Raw genomic sequence first — 17,869 nt, 5'->3', positions numbered from 1 at the left:
GATTCAATAGAGATTTGTCTCCACTTCAACCAGTTCCTTAACATTTCATGTCCAACTATAAGAAATCAGATTATGGAGAATGAAATCAAGGAGGCAGTCAAAGGAAGAAGAGTTGTGGCAAATGTGTGTTCTGCTCATGGCAAAATTCCCAGCCATCCTCAAGGACATTGCCCTGGAAGCAACTGTGGTGCCTGGGACTGGGGTGAGAAGCAGTTGGAGGGATTCAAAACAGCCACAATGCAATCCAATTCAACAAGTACTTACTTAGACAACTGGCAAGGAAGTCCAAACAGACTTTACTTCAGAAGAGGAAACTTCTCAAAAATCAGAAGGTGAAAGGCAAGCCAGTCCCAGGAAACTGCAAGAGGGGACAGTTTCTCATGCACTTGGTCCTGCTTGTGGGTTTTTGGCTACTGTGAGAACAGCATGCTGGATTAGATGGGCCTCCTTTAGCCTGATCCAGCTGCAGGCTATTCTGTATGGAACACGGGTGGCGCTGTGGGCTTAACCACCGAGCCTCTGGAGCTTGCTGATTGTAAGGTCAGCAGTTCGAATCCTGTCGCTTTGTCCCAGCTCCTGCCAAACTAGCAGCTCAAAAGCATCCCAGCGCCAGGAGATAGGCACTGCTGCGGTGTCCCGTTGCACCAGAAGCACTTCAGTCCTGCTGGCCCCATGACGCAGAAGGCGCTCTGCAGACAACGGCCGGTTCCATTGGCCTGAAAGCGGAGATGAGCTCTGCACCCCATAGTCGAATTCAATTGGACTTAACCGCCCAGGGGTCCTTTAAAGGTAAAGTTAAAGGGGCCCCTGACCATTAGGTCCAGCTGCAGACGACTTGGGGGTTGCGTGCTCATCTCACTCTTAAGGCCGAGGGAGCCGGCATTTGTCCGCAGTTTTTTCGGGTCATGTGGCCCGCTTCTGGTATTTATTTTCCCGCCGGAGCGGTACCTATTTATCTACTTGCACTTTGACGTGCTTTCGAACTTCTAGGTTGGCAGGAGCTGGGACCGAACAAGGGGAGCTCACCCCGTCGCAGGGATTCGAACCGCCGACCTTCTGATCGGCAAGCCCGAGGCTCTGTGGTTTAGACCACAGCGCCACCCGCGTCCCATAGGGCTCCTTTATGTACAGGTCTCCGCAGAATGCGGGCGGGGCGGGGGGGGAGTGGTGTTCACAACCACAACAGTAGACGCTCAGTCAGCGGCATGTCGAGGCTAGAGGGGGACAAGAGGATGCCAGCGCGGCTAACGAGCAGCGTCAGAACGGGGGGGGGGGCAGGGAGAGAGCTAGCGCCTCGCCGCATCCACAGCGCACGCGCGCGAGGCGCCCTGGAGGGGCTCCGGCGGCGCCTCGGCGATTGGCGCCCGCTCGGGGTCAGAGGGCGAGGGGGCGGGGAAGGACCCGCGCCTGCGCTCTCCTGCCTCGGCGTTTCCATGGTAGCTGCAGCCAACGGGCCGCACCGAAAATGAGCGCCGCCGCCGAAGTGGAGGAGCAGGTGGCGCGGCGCTACGAGATCAAGCGGCGCCTCGGCAAGGGGGTGCGTGGGGCGAGGGGGGTCGGGGGGGCTCGCTGCCTGGAGGACAAACCCTTCTCAGCGCGGGTGGAGGCCCAAGTCTTTCTATCGATTCACTTGAGGGGGACGCTGCCCCCTTTGGCCGCGCCCCTGACGCCCCCTCGCTCCTCCCCTCCCCCCGCAGGCCTACGGGATCGTCTGGAAGGCCGTCGATCGCAAGACGGGCGCCGTCGTGGCCGTCAAGAAAATCTTCGACGCCTTCCGGAACCGGACCGACGCTCAGGTGAAGCCCACAATGGATGGAGGCGCAGCAGGGGTTCGACTAGATGGCCCCCGGCGGTCCCTTCCGGATTCTGTTATTCTTTTCAGCCTAGAGAGAGAGGGAGAAACTTCTCGCCATAGAGATAGGAAGGAGCTTTAAGGGAACGGTTGCCTGAGGCTTTGAGGGGGCCAAATGCAGGTCCCTGTTAGGTGTGGCTTCTGCATGCCTTCAAGCACTTTATCTGGGCTGGAAGAGGGGTGTATTTTTGCCTGGGAAACAAACCACCCTCTGACCGAAAGTGACCTGAGGGAGTCCAGTAGGGATGGGAATAACAGTTTTAGAGCTCTTTGTAAGAATCCCAAGGCTCAAAAAATAAATGGCTATATAATTATTTTTGCAGTTACTATTGTATATAGAATCATGGTTATTATTACTAAGTGATAATAATAATCCCCAGCTTGGCACCTTACACTATAGGATCCAAATATGGCTGCAGGGCATAGAATATGTGGGGCATTGTAGAACGCTGATGTGCTTATTGCATGGCTTTACTGGGACCCTGAGAGGCTACTCCGTCCTCAGCCAATGGTATGTGTTTATTTTCAGAGAACCTTCCGGGAGATTATGTTCCTTCAGGTAAGCAATGACTGTCTCTTGCCTTTTGGCCCGTGCTTCTGCTTCTCCTAGAATGTCTTTTGCCTGCCTGTCACTGGGGGCATCACTGGATTTCTATGGCTACACGTGTATTTGTTACAGGAAAATTGGAAGGGGGATGAGAGACTCCCCCCCCCTCATGAGCCTTGCCTCTCCACACCAAAGACAAAGAGTCTTCGCTACACAAATTTTCACTCACACAGGTACCACACAGATATATTTCCCTGCCTTTCACCTGTCAAACCAAATCCTAGTGTCAAGAGAAAATCACAGCAACGTATCTGCAAAGTCATTGCATCCGCCAGGGGAGCTCAGCTCAGTTTGCAGAAGGAGCCTGCGACTCCCGGCTGAGCCCCAGGTCTCCAACAAAGGAAAACAGGGAAAGTGTCAATACCAAATGCAGCAATTTGCTGAAATATGTATCTATGTACTGGCTCAATGGGAAAACTTTAGAAATTCATAAGAAATCACTTGTATAATCTTCTCAGTACAAATAACATTTAGGACCCAGGGAAGTGAGGAATAAGGGGAGGAGTGAGTGAGCCCACCATAATCCCTGAGATGTACAGTCATGTCTGCAGGGCCTTCCAAATGAGTTGACTGGTGATATCCTGCCCCAAGAGTGTCAGACAGATAGCCATCTCAATTACAGTGCCTACCCACCCCATAGTGGGATGAAGCGGACAAGACAAGGGGGTGTATTTGACTTGACTCAGGGACCAGGAAACACTAAATACTTTCCTTTGTACTGTGATGGAGTGAGTGTGAAAGGCTATATTTGAGTGACAGGGGCATGCCTGATGTGACATATCTATGATGCCTTGATGCAGCCTGAGATGTATTATGGGAAACTTTGGAAAACATTGAAATACTGATGTAACCCATTGATTGGGGCTTCTGGCTGCTTCATCTTTGCGTTAGTGAGAAGTCAGGCCTACTGGCTGCTGTTTTGCTTCTATCTCCTGGCTCACATCTCTTGCTTGTGATCCCGACCTGAACCTTAAGGAGTCTAGGTTAGGCAATTGTGGGGTGCTCCATGGACTCCTTGTTGCATAATAGTTTGGCTTCATGCCCCAGGTGGGAGGGAACAAGTTGGATTCCAATGCTTCAACTTCAGTGGCTGCTTGTTTACTGGTGAGAATATGAAGCTGCTTTCTGCTGAGTCAGGCCATTTGTTCCAACCGGTAGTGACTAGCTAAGTTCCAAGGCAGACATCTTTTCCAGCCTGGTCCTCTTAACACCCTTTTAACTGGAGGTGCTGGGGGTTGAACTCTTGAGAATGCAAGACAGCTGCTCCGTCTCTTAGCTCAGTCTGTGCGGTGACATCCATATATGTCACATTCCCCCTCCCCACTTTCCTTTTGGTTTTTCTTCTCCCCTTCCTCTCTCACATACCCACACAGCAATGAATAACTCCAGAGCAAACTTCCCTTCAGTTGTGCTGAATAACTGGCAATTGTTAGAGAGAGAATTTGGTGCTAGGAAGCCACATGGCTGCATTGTCTGTGTACTGACTCCTTTGCAGTAGCTGCTGAAAAAGCTGCTTGGGGGCAGTAACAAGTATATACAGCAGGCATCCCCAAACTTCGGCCCTCCAGATGTTTTGGACTATAATTCCCATCATTCCTGACCACTGGTCCTGTTAGCTCGGGATCATGGGAGTTGTAGGCCAAAACATCTGGAGGGCCGCAGTTTGGGGATGCCTGATATACAGACTTGTTGCCCCTACTGATAATTTGGTATCTGTATTACCAAGCTTTTTATGCTTTTGAACTAACTTTAATGTTAAACGAGTACATGATTGAGTTGTAATTAAAGCAATATACAATCATAGAATCTTAGTTGGAAGGAACCCAAGGGTCATCTAGTCCAACCTCCTGCAATACAGGAACCTTACCTAAAGCATCCATGACAGATCATCATCCAACCTCTGTTTAAAAACCTCCAAGGAAGGGAGTCCACCGCCTCTCGTGGGAGTCTGTTCCACTGCTGAGAAGCTTACTGTCGGAAAGTATTTCCAAATGTTTAGTCAGAATCTCCTTTCTTGTAACTTGAAGCCATTGGTTTGAGTCCTACCCTCCAGAGCAGGAGAAAACAAGCATGTTCCCTCTTCCATGTGAAAGCCCTTAAGATATTTGAAAATGGCTGTCATATCTCTTCTCAGTGTCCTCTTTCCAGGTTAAACAAACCCAGCTCCTTCAACTGTTCCTCATAAGGCTTGGCTTCTAGATCCTTGAGCATCTTGGCTGCCCTCCTCTGCACATGTTCCAGTTTGCAACATCCTTCTTAAATTGTGGTGCCCAGAATTGGACATGGTATTCTCAGTAAGGTGTCTGAAACACACTCTATTGTAGCTTTTCCCAAACTGGTGCCCTCCAGATGTTGTTGGACTCCAAACTCCTTTCATCATCCCTGATCATTTCCCGGGCTGGCTGCTGTGGTTGCTGGGAGCTGGAGTTCAACAACATCTGGTGGGCACCAGGTTGGGAAAGGCCACATTACAATTGTCAGCACATTCACTTTGGCAGAATATTTATTACACCAAAGTTGGGGTTAGAAAACCATCTTGCTGCAGATGAGTAACCAAGACTTGAGGAGGGCACCTTCTCATGGGAACACCAGTGAGTCAGTGCCAGGCTCTTTCTCTGCAGCCGCCAGACGAGTCTTCCTGCATGCAAACAGCGACTCAACCCACTGTCCCAGTGGTGGTTTTCTGTTTAGAGTATGTTGGGCTCTGCCAGCAGGCTCTGTGAAAAGTCCTCAAGAGCAGCTGCCATTGATGGGCAAGTCTTTCTTCCTGTAGGAATTTGGAGAGCATCCAAACATCATCAGACTCTTGAATGTCATCCGAGCTCAGAATGACAAGGACATCTACCTGGTTTTTGAGTCTATGGGTGAGTTTTTCCTGACTGTAACTTAGGCTTCCTTCTTGTGGAGAGGGCCTTGACAATGAGCAGCAGGAAGACAGAGTAAAAGTGCATGTTGAGCAGAACATTTTGAGTGCAGGGTAAATGCTACTAAGGGAGGGAAGCGGAGAAGGCTGAAAGCAGCTGGCCCACAGGCCTGTAAACAAACAGGCCACCAAGGCCAAAGGGGGAGCTGCCAAAAGGAAGGTCCCCTTTGGGTGGCTCATTTGGAAATAGTGATGGCGGGGCTCTGCCTTCTGTGATCGTAGCATGGAGGAGTCTTTCCTGAGTGGGAGGCAGGCACCGCAGAGTCTGTGCTAAGTGTCTGTGTGCCCAACTCAGTCTCACATTGTGAGTGGGGGCTGAGGGAGCTGTCGCTCTGGTGAGCACTTCAATCAGTGGCTCTTTACTACACACATGAATAGCTAGGAAACAGCTACATCCGGTGCGAGTATAGTAGCAGCGTGGTGGGGGCTGTTGGAGTAAATATGGTTAGGGGGCATGAACATCCTGTTACTGGTTATCCATAAGTTATACCTGGGGTGGGGGGAGACTCATGGATGGTTTACAGGGGGTCCTAATGTATGACCTCTCTCAAGGGGGAAGGAGGGGGAGTGTGGCCCTGTTGCCACTGTTGGATCTCTCAGTGGCCTTTGGTGCCATTGACCGCAATACCTCTTGGCATTCCTCCCTGGATTGAGAGCTGGAGGCACTGCTACCTGCATGGCTAGTCTAGGGCATTGTGTGTTTACCTCCCAACACCTTAGCTGTGCAATGCCACGTGGCACTATTTTATCCCCAATGCTATTTAACATCTTCATGAAGGTGTTGGGAGCAATCATGCAGAAGTTTGGGGGACAGAGTCATCACTACACTGATGACACCCAACTCCATTTTGCTGTTAAATCTGCTCACAGGTTGTCATTCAGAGTCCTGGGTTAAGCTCTGAGATATTTGTGACCCTCTTGGCTGAAACTTTTGGGGTAATCGTTGCCGGCCTGGGTTTGGAGGCGGTCTAGCAGAAGGGCCAGGGTTTGTGGTCTTGGGCTGTATGGTCAAGGCAGGGCCAGGCACCCACTGCTTCTCTGCTGTTCCCCATTTCAGAGACCGACTTGCATGCTGTGATCAAGAAGGGAAATTTACTGAAAGATATTCATAAGTGTTACATCCTGTATCAGCTGTTAAAAGCCACCAAATTCATCCACTCAGGAAACGTCATTCATAGGGACCAGAAGGTACATGTGTGGGTAGGACTTGGGCTCCAGCCATACATTGAATTAAAGGAGAGTGAGGGGTGAAATGCTGCAATGGGTGGGCCTCCCTCGTTCCATTTGATCTTTTATTACATTACTACACCTCCTTCCAAACAGCTCAGGAGTCATACTTGGTTCTTTCTTTGCCTGTGACGTAGGTTGGTTTGAGAGAGAGTAAGTGGCTCTGGATCACCCAGTGCACTTCCTGGGGAAGCAGGGTTTGAACTTGGGTGTCCCTGTTTGTAACCTAGGACTCTAACCACCACACAGACAGGATGGCTGTTTCTTTTGTTCTTTCACTCCCCTGATACCTTTTCCACATGCAGCCTTCAAACATCCTGCTGGATGCAGACTGCTTTGTCAAGTTGTGTGACTTTGGACTGGCCCGTTCCCTGTGCCAGATCCACCAGGATCACGACAGCCCTGCCCTGACGGAGTATGTTGCTACTCGCTGGTACCGGGCCCCTGAGATTCTGCTTTCCTCTCACAGGTAAGGAGGGTGCCTCCAGGAGCCTTGGAGAGGCTGAGGAGCTTGAGTCTCTGCTTGCTGTTCACAGCCTCCCATCCTCACTTCCTCGCCTTTGAGACAGGTGAGGCTGTGCAGGGACTGGGCTGGTGCCTGGAGGCAGCGATAGGCAGGCTGGCTGGCTGGCTGAGGGCCAACAGACAGAAGCTGAAACTTGGCAAGGCAGTGGGGGTGGGGGTCCTGTGTCAGGGAGTTGGGGAGCCAGCCTGTTCTCAATGGAGCTGCCCACTCCTGAAGGAGCAGCGTGGTCGCTTGGCGGTCCTCCTTGATCTGGATTTGCCCTTGTTGAGCTGCCTTTGCCACTCTTGTCATGCGCTGGGTGCAATGTGCTGTTACTGGCTTTGCAGGTGGCATGCCAATCCAGAGCCATGGCACCTCCCCTTGGGGAGCTGAGCTGGCTGCCTACTTGCTGTTGGCTCCACATGAGTGTGTTAGTCCCAAAGCAAGAGGACCCATGTCCCTAGAAGTCAATCTGTTCTCACATTTGCCCAGCCAGGCCTTGCTGTTGGTGGGGGAGGCCATTCAGATGTCCCATCAACGGGCATGGCTTGGTGCCCAGTGGTGGTGGACCGGGCCTTCTCTGCAGTGCCCTCCCTCATGGAGATGGTGACCCCCCCCCCGCCTCCCATCTGTTAGAAGGTGAATGAAAGTGTTCTTCTTCACACCAGCTTTGGGGTGAGGACTGCGGAAGGAACATTACAATTAAAGTGCAGCTGAACTGTTTTAATTCTTGAACAGTTTTACTGCTTTTGATTTTGTATGTCGCTTCATGATCTTTTGTGCTTTGCCCTGATGAAAGGTGGTCCAGGAAAACAATGAAATACATTTCTTCCTCTGGGGGCATCACAGATGGTGGTGCTCGCATTGGGTTGCCAGTCCCAAGGGGCACTGGCAGGTCCAGATCTAGCCCCAAAGTAGCCCTTGTTTGGTGGGGGCCTGAAGTGAGCAACTTTTTGCCAGTACACAAATAGGAATAGGAGTGATGTGGAAGAAAGAAAGGGAAAGGAAGAAAGCAGGATCAAGCACATCTTCAGGGCTTCAGATCTGGCTATCTGTGTTGAGGACACCCCATGGATGTCTGACACTTGAGGCTCAACATGGATGTCTTCTTCCTTGCTTGCAGCTACACGAAGGGTGTGGACATGTGGAGCCTGGGCTGCATTTTGGGCGAGATGCTCCTGGGGAAGCCTCTCTTCCCTGGCACGTCCACAGTCAACCAACTAGAGCAGATCCTGCGTGTTGTTCCTGCTCCCTCCCCAGAAGGTGAGAAGGTTTTGCGGAGGAGGAGAGCCAGCTCAAGGAAAGGGGGACCTTTGGAAGTTCTGTGGGTGCTGCAGAGAGTGTGGTAAAGGGGTGAAAAGGTGCCCAGCCCCCTTTCCAGCTGCAGCTACAGAACTATACTTTTAAGCCAGCACCAAAAGAACTGAGCTTCAGGACTGCCCTTGGGGCTGCTGGTGCAGAATGTGAGGGCTAGACTGCTGATGGGGAGATCTGGTGGAGAACTTGTTAAAAGAGCCAGGGCCGGCTCTACATAGACCCCCGGTGGCGCAGTGCACCACGGGGGGGGGGGGCTGGCAAGCTGGGCGCCGGCCTGGCAAGGAGGGCGCTTGCGCCCTGCGAGGGCGGGGCGGGTGGCGGAGCGATCTCCGCCCCTCAGCACCAGGGTGCACGATCTGCTCAAGACGGCCCTGAAAAGAGCTGCACTGGCTGCCCATCTGCTACCCAGACAGATTCAAGGTCCCTGAAGTACTTGGGTCCAGGGTGCCTCTGGCGTCGCCTGAACCCTTATAACCCAGCTCAGTCACTGAGATCATATGCAGGAACATCTATGGTCATCCCATGAGTTGGTGATGCTAATTTTACAACATCTGTGTCATTGGCCCAGTCCTGAGGGGCTGGTTGACTCCCAGGGCCCACCTCTACAGCCATGCCCTCCTGCTGCTGCACTGTATGTGTGTGTTCCGCTGGGAAGGAGGGAGAGAGAGAGCAGAGGATGAGTGAGCGGCACTTCCCTGGCTGACGCGCCTGCCTCCCGTCCTGGTGAGGTTGACTGACTGCCTTGCTGTTGCAGATGTGGCCGCCTTCCACTCCGACTACAGAGCCTCCATTATCGGCCGACTGAGCTGCCAGTGAGTGTCTTGTCCTTCCCTCCCATTCGGGGGGGGGGGCTTGAGCAGCCAGTTGCTCACGGTCCTGCTGAGGACACACCCTCCAGGGCTGGGTGGGGTGGTCTGTCTGTTGCTTGCAGGTGGGGAGCTGCTGTGTGCCTTTTCTCCAACTGCAGGCCACAGGTGGCTTTTGAGGAGCTTCTGCCCACCTCCACCCCCACCCAAGCCCTGGACCTTCTGAAACGGCTCCTGGTATTCAACCCCGAGAAGCGACTGACGGCGGAAGAGGCATTGGAGCACCCCTACATGCGACGGTGAATGTCTTGAGGACTGGGTTGCAGTGGAGGCTTCTTGGCCTGTGCTGAGTGGGGAGTTGCCCATCTTCTGAAGGGTCAGACAGGCATGGTGGGGCCAGCTGGTCAGATCCTGGTGCTTGGCCAAGGGCCAGCGTCTCTCCTTGGTGCCAGCTGAAGGATCTTGTCTCACTCTATGTGCTCTTGGCAGGTTCCACTGCCCCGGCAAAGAGCCTGCTCTTGACTACAGTGTGGTCCTCCCCCTGGATGATGACGTGCAGCTCTCTGTGGCTGAGTATCGCAATAAGCTCTATGAGGTAAGACTCCTCGTGCACCCCTAAGACTGAATGGGCTGCTGGTGCCCTTGACCTGTGGTCACCACGGCATCCTCCAAAGGGACTTGGGTGGGTAACTACTGTGCATGCCAACATTGTGCATGGCTTTCCTGCCATGCACAGCCTCTGCTGAGTCTCCAGCAGAAAGGAGTTCCAAGGGTTGAGGGGCAGCCACTGATTGGACCAAAAGGAAGGGGTATTTGTCAGTGGGTTTTATGATTCCTTGCAGCCGTTCTGTTACATCTTTGATCTTGGCCCCGGGGAGACAGCACACCTCTCGAGACGTCTTGTCAGGCCCACAGATCACTGCTTCTGTACCCCTCAGTAGGGAATCCCCTATCACCACTACACGCCTCTTCATAGGCTTGGTCAGGATTCTTCCATGTGCTGTCCCTTCCAAGGTTACCTGCATATTCCCGGAGGACTGACTTTGCTCCTCGTCTTCATATTCCTGATCAACTGTGATGAGGGAGAGATCTTCAAATGGAGTCTGTTCCTCGTCTTCGGTGTTAAGGGAGAGCACTTCAAATCGATTGTGTAGTTCTAAACACTCAGAGCGATCCCTGGGCCTTCTGCTTCTATGAGTCACGTTCCTCCATACATCTGGATCCTGTGTTGGGGAACTGACCTCCTCCTCAGGGATGTCCCCTGTCTCCTCCTTGGTGCAGACAGTGCGCTCTGCTGCATCCAAGGAAGGCTCCAGCTCTTTAATTCCCTGGAGCGTGGATACATGGGCCTGAAGCTGCTGGACCTTGCCTTCCAGTAGGGCAACCTTGTCTTCTAGTAAGGCAACCAACTTGCAATTGCTGCAGGTGTAGCTGCCTACATCCTTTGGCAAGAACACGATCATTGCACAGGAATGGCAGGTGACTACAGTTGTTCCCTCCCCCTCCATCTTGAAAAGCTTGAAGTCAAGGGGGAATGAAGAGGAGGCCTTGCCCCCCCAATAAATGTGTCAGACTTGTACCCTAAATCTAAAAGATAGGCCAAACTGCGCGTGCCGTTAACTAGTCAACAGCTAGTCAACTGACTCACCAGAAGCCCCACTTCTCACTTCCAAGGTCACCAGCCAGAAACAAACACACACAAAATCCAAGAGGCAGAAGCCCTAGAAAACAAGCACAAGCACACAAATAAGGAAACAAATAAGAACACAAACTTTCTCTCACACAGCCCCCCCAAAAACCTTCTCTCACACAGCCCCCAAAAGACAAACCCACAAAACCTACAGAGTGTCTCCCAAGCTCAGCTCTCCTGTAATCCAGGCTGTCCCCTCTCTGCTCAGTGGAATGGTTGCCTGTTCTCTCCTTAAGTATTCCCACTGCCAATGCATTTCTGTACCTGCCATCCAGTGAAAGAAAGTTCTTAACTGCTCTTGCCATACTAGTGATTTGAAACCTGATCAGATCTTCTTTGTAGATGATCTTGGAAATGAAGGCCAGGAACCGCCACCCTCAGAAGCATCAGCAGCCCCAAAATGAGAACCTCCAGCCCAGTCCCCCTCTCAAAACGCGCTGTGAGGCACAAGGAGTGTCACCGCCCCTCCCGTCAAGGGGCTCCCCCCAGTTGTTGGCACCTTGCGAAGCTTCCCAGCAGAGGGCGAAGGAGACCAGGAGCCTTGGCCGCATCAGGCCAGGGACCACACACACCCTGTGCAGTCCCATCACCCACATGACCAGCCACGGTAGGTGTCCCCTTGCAACTGTGCCTTTGGCTGGGGTGAATGGGAAGGACCCAGTGTCCCAGAGCACCTTCCTCTGGCTTGTGAGGCTGGCCAGCCTCTTGTGAGATCACTGAGAGAGGCAGGTGGACAGGTGGAGGTGGCTCCAGCCATCCCCAGCCAGCTTCCACCACGAGGTTGTGCTTGAAAAGCCTCCAGCCCCTGGATTTCTGTGAGGCCAGGAAATAGAGGAGGGCAGCTGAGCAGTGTCCCAGGACTCCTACTAGTCAAAGGCTATTGAGGGAGGAATTTGTCAGTGTGTCATATGTGTGTCATACTTGTGGAGGAAAACCTTAAACACATTGCAGAGTTCTGCAGAGTTCCTCAAAATAGACCAGAGGCAATAGTACTTCATTCAGCAGAGCTTTCCTTGTGCTGAAGGCAAATGTAGCGTAATGGTTATCAAATCCAATACAATCAGGATTGGCTCAGTCTATACAAAATCCAGTTGCAGCATTTAAAAAATTAACTCATAATAAGACTAAACCTTAGCACTAAGCATCCTATGTACAGAAACAGTAACACCACACCAGAAGGAAGAGAGAAATAAAAAAGAAGAGTAAAACCCAGGCTCCTTCTGGCCTATATTTATAGTCAGCATGACCTTAATTGGAAGATAACTAATTCAAAGCAGCTGTACTCGGCTCTGAAGGTATAACCCAAACAATCATTAACCCTTCTGGCTCTGCTTCTCTCACACAGAAGCTTCTAGTAGCTTCTAGAATTAATCGGAATAGAAAAGAATAGGAAAGATCTTTACAAATGAGATCAATACTTTCTGCACTAAGAAATGCAAACTGACACAATTGGCTTGCCTTCCAGGGCAGGAAAGGCTCACTGGAAGGAGGAGACCAGGAGCAGGGGGTGCCTGGGGGGGTGCAAAAGGAACATCTGCACCTCAGGAAGCCTTGCCCTTGTCCTGTCTTGGCATCCCTAGTGCCAGGAGAAGTTCGGGGTGGGCGTTCTGGCAGGACAGGCTGTGATGAGTTTTTGATTCTCGTTTGAATTGCAACACAGGGGTCTGTTTTTTGTATTTACTTGTGATGAGTTTATTGGCAGGCTTTATCTCGTCCTTTTATTCTGTTTAGTGTAATAATTTCCCCACTGGCTTGGCTTTCTGGGTTGCCTGATCTGCCTTACAAAGGTCTTGGGGTTCCTCTGCCAGTCCAGGAAGGACCTTTGCTCAGGCTTGCTCAGAATAACTGGCTTGGATGCCATTGTCCTTTGCCAAAATAGCATAGGTGGTGCCCAGTGGAGAACCAAGAGAGGAGCCTCCCCCAGCCCTCAGTGGGTCATTCCAGTCTGCCTGGGGCACTGAGCCTCCTGTGTGGCCTTTTCCTTCCTGGGTGTTGTGATTCAGGCTCTCTCATTTCAGCACATAGCCTGGCTCCCAGCAACATGGCCAGGAATCGCTCTGCACCACTCCTGCAGCAGCCGGCTGCTGCCCTCAGCCAGAAAGTGGGGAAGCAGGCACTCGCCGTACTAGCCAGCAGCCCACCCCCTGCAGCAGCTCCTCAGACTATCCATGTTGTGAGTACCTTGGTTGTTGTCTTCCTCTTCTTCCCATGCGCTGGCCGGCTGCAGGAGCCACACACAAAGCAGCTCTCCAGCAACACTGAAACGCCAGCAGCTGCAGAATGAACCCACCTGCCTCACTGCCTCCCTCCCCCACCCCACCCCACCCCTACCATGCTAGGGAGGCCAGAGAGATGCAATGAGGTCTCTGCCTCTTCTCCAAAGCCCTTCTGCTCCATCCAGGTCTGTGGCTTTGGAATTTGAAACATCTTCCCTGAGTTGCAATGGCAGCTGTGGCCAGCTCCAGGCTGAGGACAGCCCATTTCCTTCCTGCAGGTAGATTGGGGCTCCCTCCTGGGGACTGGCTCTGGTGCTCCATCCGCAATCCCTCCCCTTGGAAGGAGGGATGCAGCTTGGATGCGTCAGGAAACCCTCCTTGGAGTAGCCCCTTGGTGACTTGCTCACTTGTGCTACTGCCCCAGCACACAGCCCCACCTGCAACATGGGGGTCATGAAGGGTGTATGGATGGCAAGGGGCAGCTGGATCCTTTCTCAGTGATGGCCGTTGTTGTGGGAAATCTCCCAGTTGCTGCAGCTGTTTTGCTTCCCCCTTCTCTACTCTTGAGTCAGGCAGGGTTCAGACACTGCTTTGTTTTGCTTCAGCAGGTGCCCAAACGCCTGGAGGTGGGGAGAGGCCAGGCAGCCTCCTTCCCCAGGCCCCATTCACTGTGCGCTCAAGCCCAGGAGGCAGCTCTTCACCACCACCTGGTGAGGAAGGAGGGCTCCCCCAGGAAGGCAGCTGCTGGCCTGGTGAGTGAAATGGTGCCTCTTTCCTGCCCCCCCCCTTTGTGTGAAAGGGGCCACTAGACCAGGAGCTCAACCAGCCAGGTGGGCTGCAGATGGAGTGGGCAGTCAGGGTGGGCTACAGGTGGGCCTGGGGAAAGGCTGCAAGTTGATTCCTGATGGCTTCTAAGGCTGGGAGAGCATTGTGCAAAGCAGGCAGAGGTGAGGAGCTGAAGAAGGCAGACCATGCTCCTCTATGTGGGGAGGCTGGGTTGCGATGGACTGGGTTTCTCTGGTCTGGCAGGAAGGCAGGGGAGGGAGGCAGCTAGCTGGCGGAGGGAGGGAAGGCAGCAACTGGTTTGACGGGTCTGGAACTACGGCCTCTGAGACTGGGCTGCTTATAAGATGCAGCTGTCTGGCCAGCCCCAGCTCTCCTGTCCAAGACTGGCCAGGAAGCAAAGGGGCTGAGTCTTGGGAGCTGCTGGGTTCAGCTCAGACCTTTCAAGTTGTCCCAAATGGTGTGTTGAGGGATGCTCCCTCTCCCACCAAGTTTCTCTGCTCCTGCTGCCATCTGTGATGCCCCCACAGCTCTCCTGTCTCTTTTGCAGAATCCAGGGAGCTCCGAGAGCCACAGCAGAGAAGCTCGTTCATTTCTTAAGCCCAGTAAGAAGATGTTCCGGGCTACAGCAAACGTGGGAATGGCTGGGGACCCAAAGGCCTGCCTGGGCAGTTACTCCCAGTCCTATGGGACCATCTGCAAGTCTGCTCTTCAGAAACTGCCTGTATCAGACACTTGCCAGCAGGCGATAGACCACAACACCCAGCAGCTTTGACCTTCCTAGCCCAGCTCAACCTGCTCCCAAACTGCAGAGCCAATCCTGCAACTGCCCAGGGCCTGAAAGGCAGAGGGAGGGAAGACGGGCGACAGTTGAGCGGGGTGCACTTGCTGCACCACAGTCTCTGCTCCCCTGCTTTTCTTCACCATTTCAAGCCCTGGGTGTGAAACCACTCTAAGAACCACCAGAGACAGAGAAAGTGCTGGGTGAGACCCCTGACCCACCTCCCTGTGTGCCTTTTGGGGTCTTGGGCCACCTGCCAACGCCTTTCTGCACTCTCCTCTCTGTGTCCATGGCTACAGCCTGTGGACTTATCCTTGTAAGGGTTTTTAATAAAATGAGTCTTTTAAAAACATTTTAAAAGAATCCATGAGAAAGGACTCTTTCTTGGTTATCTGCTGTAGAGGGAAGTGAATGGAATAAATACAATAATTTTGATTTCTGCTCTAGCTGCCCCCCACCCGCCTGCAGCATTTCTGGGTGTTGCTGCATCTCGATTCTGAACTGTTTGAGTGTGTGCAGAGGAACAATGTCCAGGAAAAAACATGCCCCAATAGTGAACCACAAATTTCCCACAGGAAATCAATTGCTCCTCAACTATTCGTAGTGTCATTACACTGAATTTTCTTTATAATTGTTAGCTGTTTGGTTATTATTTTAATAGAAAAGCAAGGTACGAGTAATTCAACTAAACTGAGTGTGCTCAAAGTGTTTTGCACACTCATGGGATGGGCTCAGACTGGCATCTGGGTGTTACCTCCCTCCCCCCCCCCCCGGCCCGGTCTTCTTAAGCCCAGGCTGACCCAGATGCCACTGCCTTGCTCCCAACCCCCTGACTAACCCAGGCGCTTCTCCTGCTTGGGGCTGAGGCCAGGCTCTTTAGGAAAGGAGCTCTGCACTGGGAAATTGGGAGGGGGGCTGTCAAAATGAGACCTGGAAGGGCTTGCACCTGGCACCTTTAGGCTGCAATCCTACAACACACTTCTGTGCACATTGGCACCTGCATTTAAGGAGAGAGGCCTTGGCTTGTGCTCTCAGAAGTAAGCCTCTGTGTTTGGGAGCATGCACACTTGCACACCAGCACTACTGATTCAAAGCTGTTTCTGAAATCCTTTCGCTAACCAGACTATGCGTCCATCAATGTGTCACCAAGGAGACAGAGGCTGGGAAAGCGACATTTATTTTATATATTTCTATGTCACACTTTAGCACAAAAATTTCCAAGGCAACTTACAACAAGAACAAAACAGTAAGAACAAAAATAACACTAAGACAACCAACAAGCTAAACATTTAAAACTGCAGAAAGACCAGTGATGTTGCTGCAAGCCCCTGCTGAGGTGCTGGTCATGCTGACAGGAGGGCTGTGTGCCTAGAACTGCTTCTGCCCCATCTTTCTGTTGCCATCTTGCCTCTCTGAGAGGAATCAGCAGCAGCCACAAACCTCAAGGGTGCTTGCCTGGTAGCAGAGGGACAACTCAGTGGGGACAGGTGCTGGGACCAAGGGTGTCATCTAGGGGCAATGTGAGGGATGATTAGCTGCACAGGGCCTGGGGCTTAGCTGGCTATGTGGAAGAGGGCCGTGGTTGGCATGTGATGCACCTTGTATGAATGGACTGCCTGCAGCACAGGATGGACCCTGGGACATGTTTAAGGGGCATGTTACATTATCCATATACCTCGGTAGTGAAAGTAGGAGAAACAGGAAGCTGTCATCTCTAGCTCCAGTTCATTGGTACTTTGTAGGGAGTGAGGCACTGGGAATCCTAAGTGATGACGAGCTCTCTTGGGCATCTGGCTGCAACCTTGGGACCTGTTCCCCAGCTGTGAGAAACCTGGAGCTGCTTTCCTGCGTGGCAATGACTCTGCTCCTAATCGGTGTGGTACATCTGAAGCTGGTGCCACTGGGGATGACCAGCCGAGCCCCTCGATGCCTAAGCCATCTGCGCAAGCGTGCAAGGTCTTGCCTGTACTGGTGCTCTCGCAGGAGCAGCTGCTGCTGCGCTTTCAGGTGAAACACAATGGATTTCAGCACTTTGGCCTCTCTGATGAGATCCACCAGCTCATGACGCAGGCGCCAGTTGTCCGCTTTCACCTGCTTCGTGTGCCGGATGAGGCTGCGTACTGCTTCCTTTTCAGCCAGCCTAGCCAGAGCCTGGATCTTCAGCTGAGCTTGCATCTCATAGTCTGTCACCTGCTGTACATACTCACTCTTGAGCTTGTGCATTTGCTCTGCGTGCAGCACTTTCATGACCAGCAGCTCCTTCTCCAGGTCCCGGATCCGCGCCAGCTGCTGCTGCTGTAGCTCCTGGTAAGGCTGCAGGGCTTCAATTTCCCTGTTCACGAGGGAGATCTTTGTCTCCATCTCAATCAGCTGGTGCCTCACCTCTCTCTCCTTTTCCTGGTACTCAGTGGTCAGCTTTGCCCTCTCCTTCCGGATCTGGATTAATTCTGAGAGATTCTGGTCATTCAGAGAAATGATGGCGTTCTGGTTGCGGAGGGTGCGTCTGTTTATGTAGGAGATGTAGACTTTGTTGATATCTTTGATCTTTTGGGCTTCCTTGTCCAGGAACTCGTTTTCCCACTGAAAATTCCTCACACGCTGAGTGTATGTTTTGATGTGCTCTGTCAAGGTTTCAAATTCCTTCTGCAGGTATATCTCCCTCTCGCTGACGTATGGCAAGGAACTTGTTTGCCCCTTGGCTGCATCCTTGGCTGCTTTCTTCTTGGCTTTCTTCTTTGGTTTGGTGTTTTTCTTCTTTGGTGGCATCTTGGGCTAAGTGGGAGGGTTCTAGACACTGCCAAATGTGATTATTGTTATTGTTATTATAAATGTCAAATAGTTCTTACTAAACTAAAAAGCCCCCCAAACTAATCTTGCCTCATAGGGGAGTTGTTCCGTTCCCTTGATCACATTGCTTTCCCTTTTCCAACTCTAAAATATCATTTCCGAGGGGAGTGACCAGTAGTCAAAGTATGGTTGCACCATAGATTTGTATAATGGCAATATGATGTTGGCAGTTTTACTTCCAATTCCTTTCCTAATGATCCCTAGCATGGATGCACACTAGGGAAAGACAAATACATGGAACTACCTGCTGTGACCCCCATGGTCTTGTTCTTGGTTCACTACTGCCAGTTCAGACCCCATTAGCCTATGGGTGAA

General features: G+C 52.1%; 2 protein-coding genes across 4 annotated transcripts; one reads left to right on the top strand and one right to left on the bottom strand.

Moving 5' to 3' along the window:
- Positions 1 to 1,422: 1,422 nt before the first annotated feature.
- On the top strand, positions 1,423 to 15,432 carry MAPK15 (mitogen-activated protein kinase 15). Of its 3 annotated transcripts, none has more exons than XM_035102646.2 (14): positions 1,423 to 1,537; positions 1,698 to 1,796; positions 2,382 to 2,411; positions 5,233 to 5,323; positions 6,440 to 6,570; positions 6,915 to 7,078; positions 8,238 to 8,377; positions 9,186 to 9,243; positions 9,399 to 9,536; positions 9,727 to 9,832; positions 11,270 to 11,534; positions 12,946 to 13,100; positions 13,752 to 13,895; positions 14,477 to 15,432. In XM_035102646.2, exons 1-14 carry the CDS (start codon positions 1,466 to 1,468, stop codon positions 14,699 to 14,701), a joined length of 1,818 nt encoding a protein of 605 aa, XP_034958537.1. In that variant the 5' UTR covers positions 1,423 to 1,465; the 3' UTR covers positions 14,702 to 15,432. The 3 variants fall into 3 exon arrangements, with proteins under 3 accessions (XP_034958537.1, XP_034958536.1, XP_060133512.1); XM_035102645.2 differs by having other exon boundaries at positions 13,749 to 13,895; XM_060277529.1 differs by lacking the exon at positions 2,382 to 2,411 and having other exon boundaries at positions 13,749 to 13,895.
- Positions 15,433 to 16,432: 1,000 nt separating this feature from the next.
- On the bottom strand, positions 16,433 to 17,516 carry CCDC166 (coiled-coil domain containing 166). The gene has a single exon (XM_035102643.2). The coding sequence runs from the start codon at positions 17,471 to 17,473 to the stop codon at positions 16,433 to 16,435; it is 1,041 nt and encodes a 346-aa protein (XP_034958534.1). The 5' UTR covers positions 17,474 to 17,516.
- Positions 17,517 to 17,869: the final 353 nt, after the last annotated feature.

Source organism: Zootoca vivipara, chromosome 8, assembly GCF_963506605.1.
Source record: "Zootoca vivipara chromosome 8, rZooViv1.1, whole genome shotgun sequence".
In the NCBI taxonomy this organism is placed as follows: Eukaryota; Metazoa; Chordata; class Lepidosauria; order Squamata; family Lacertidae; genus Zootoca; species Zootoca vivipara.
Note: the sequence above shows the minus strand (reverse complement) of the source record. Positions and strands in the feature narration are given on the sequence as shown.

What these genes read in the sequence shown, in the direction of transcription:
- MAPK15 (XM_035102645.2), top strand. Translation starts at nt 1,466, where the DNA reads ATGAGCGCCGCCGCCGAAGTGGAGGAGCAGGTGGCGCGGCGCTACGAG. An exon ending in GGAACCGGACCGACGCTCAG is followed by an intron (nt 1,797 to 2,381) that starts GTGAAGCCCACA and finishes GTTTATTTTCAG; the next exon opens with AGAACCTTCCGGGAGATTAT. An exon ending in GGAAGGCAGCTGCTGGCCTG is followed by an intron (nt 13,896 to 14,476) that starts GTGAGTGAAATG and finishes TCTCTTTTGCAG; the next exon opens with AATCCAGGGAGCTCCGAGAG.
- CCDC166 (XM_035102643.2), bottom strand. Translation starts at nt 17,473, where the DNA reads ATGCCACCAAAGAAGAAAAACACCAAACCAAAGAAGAAAGCCAAGAAG.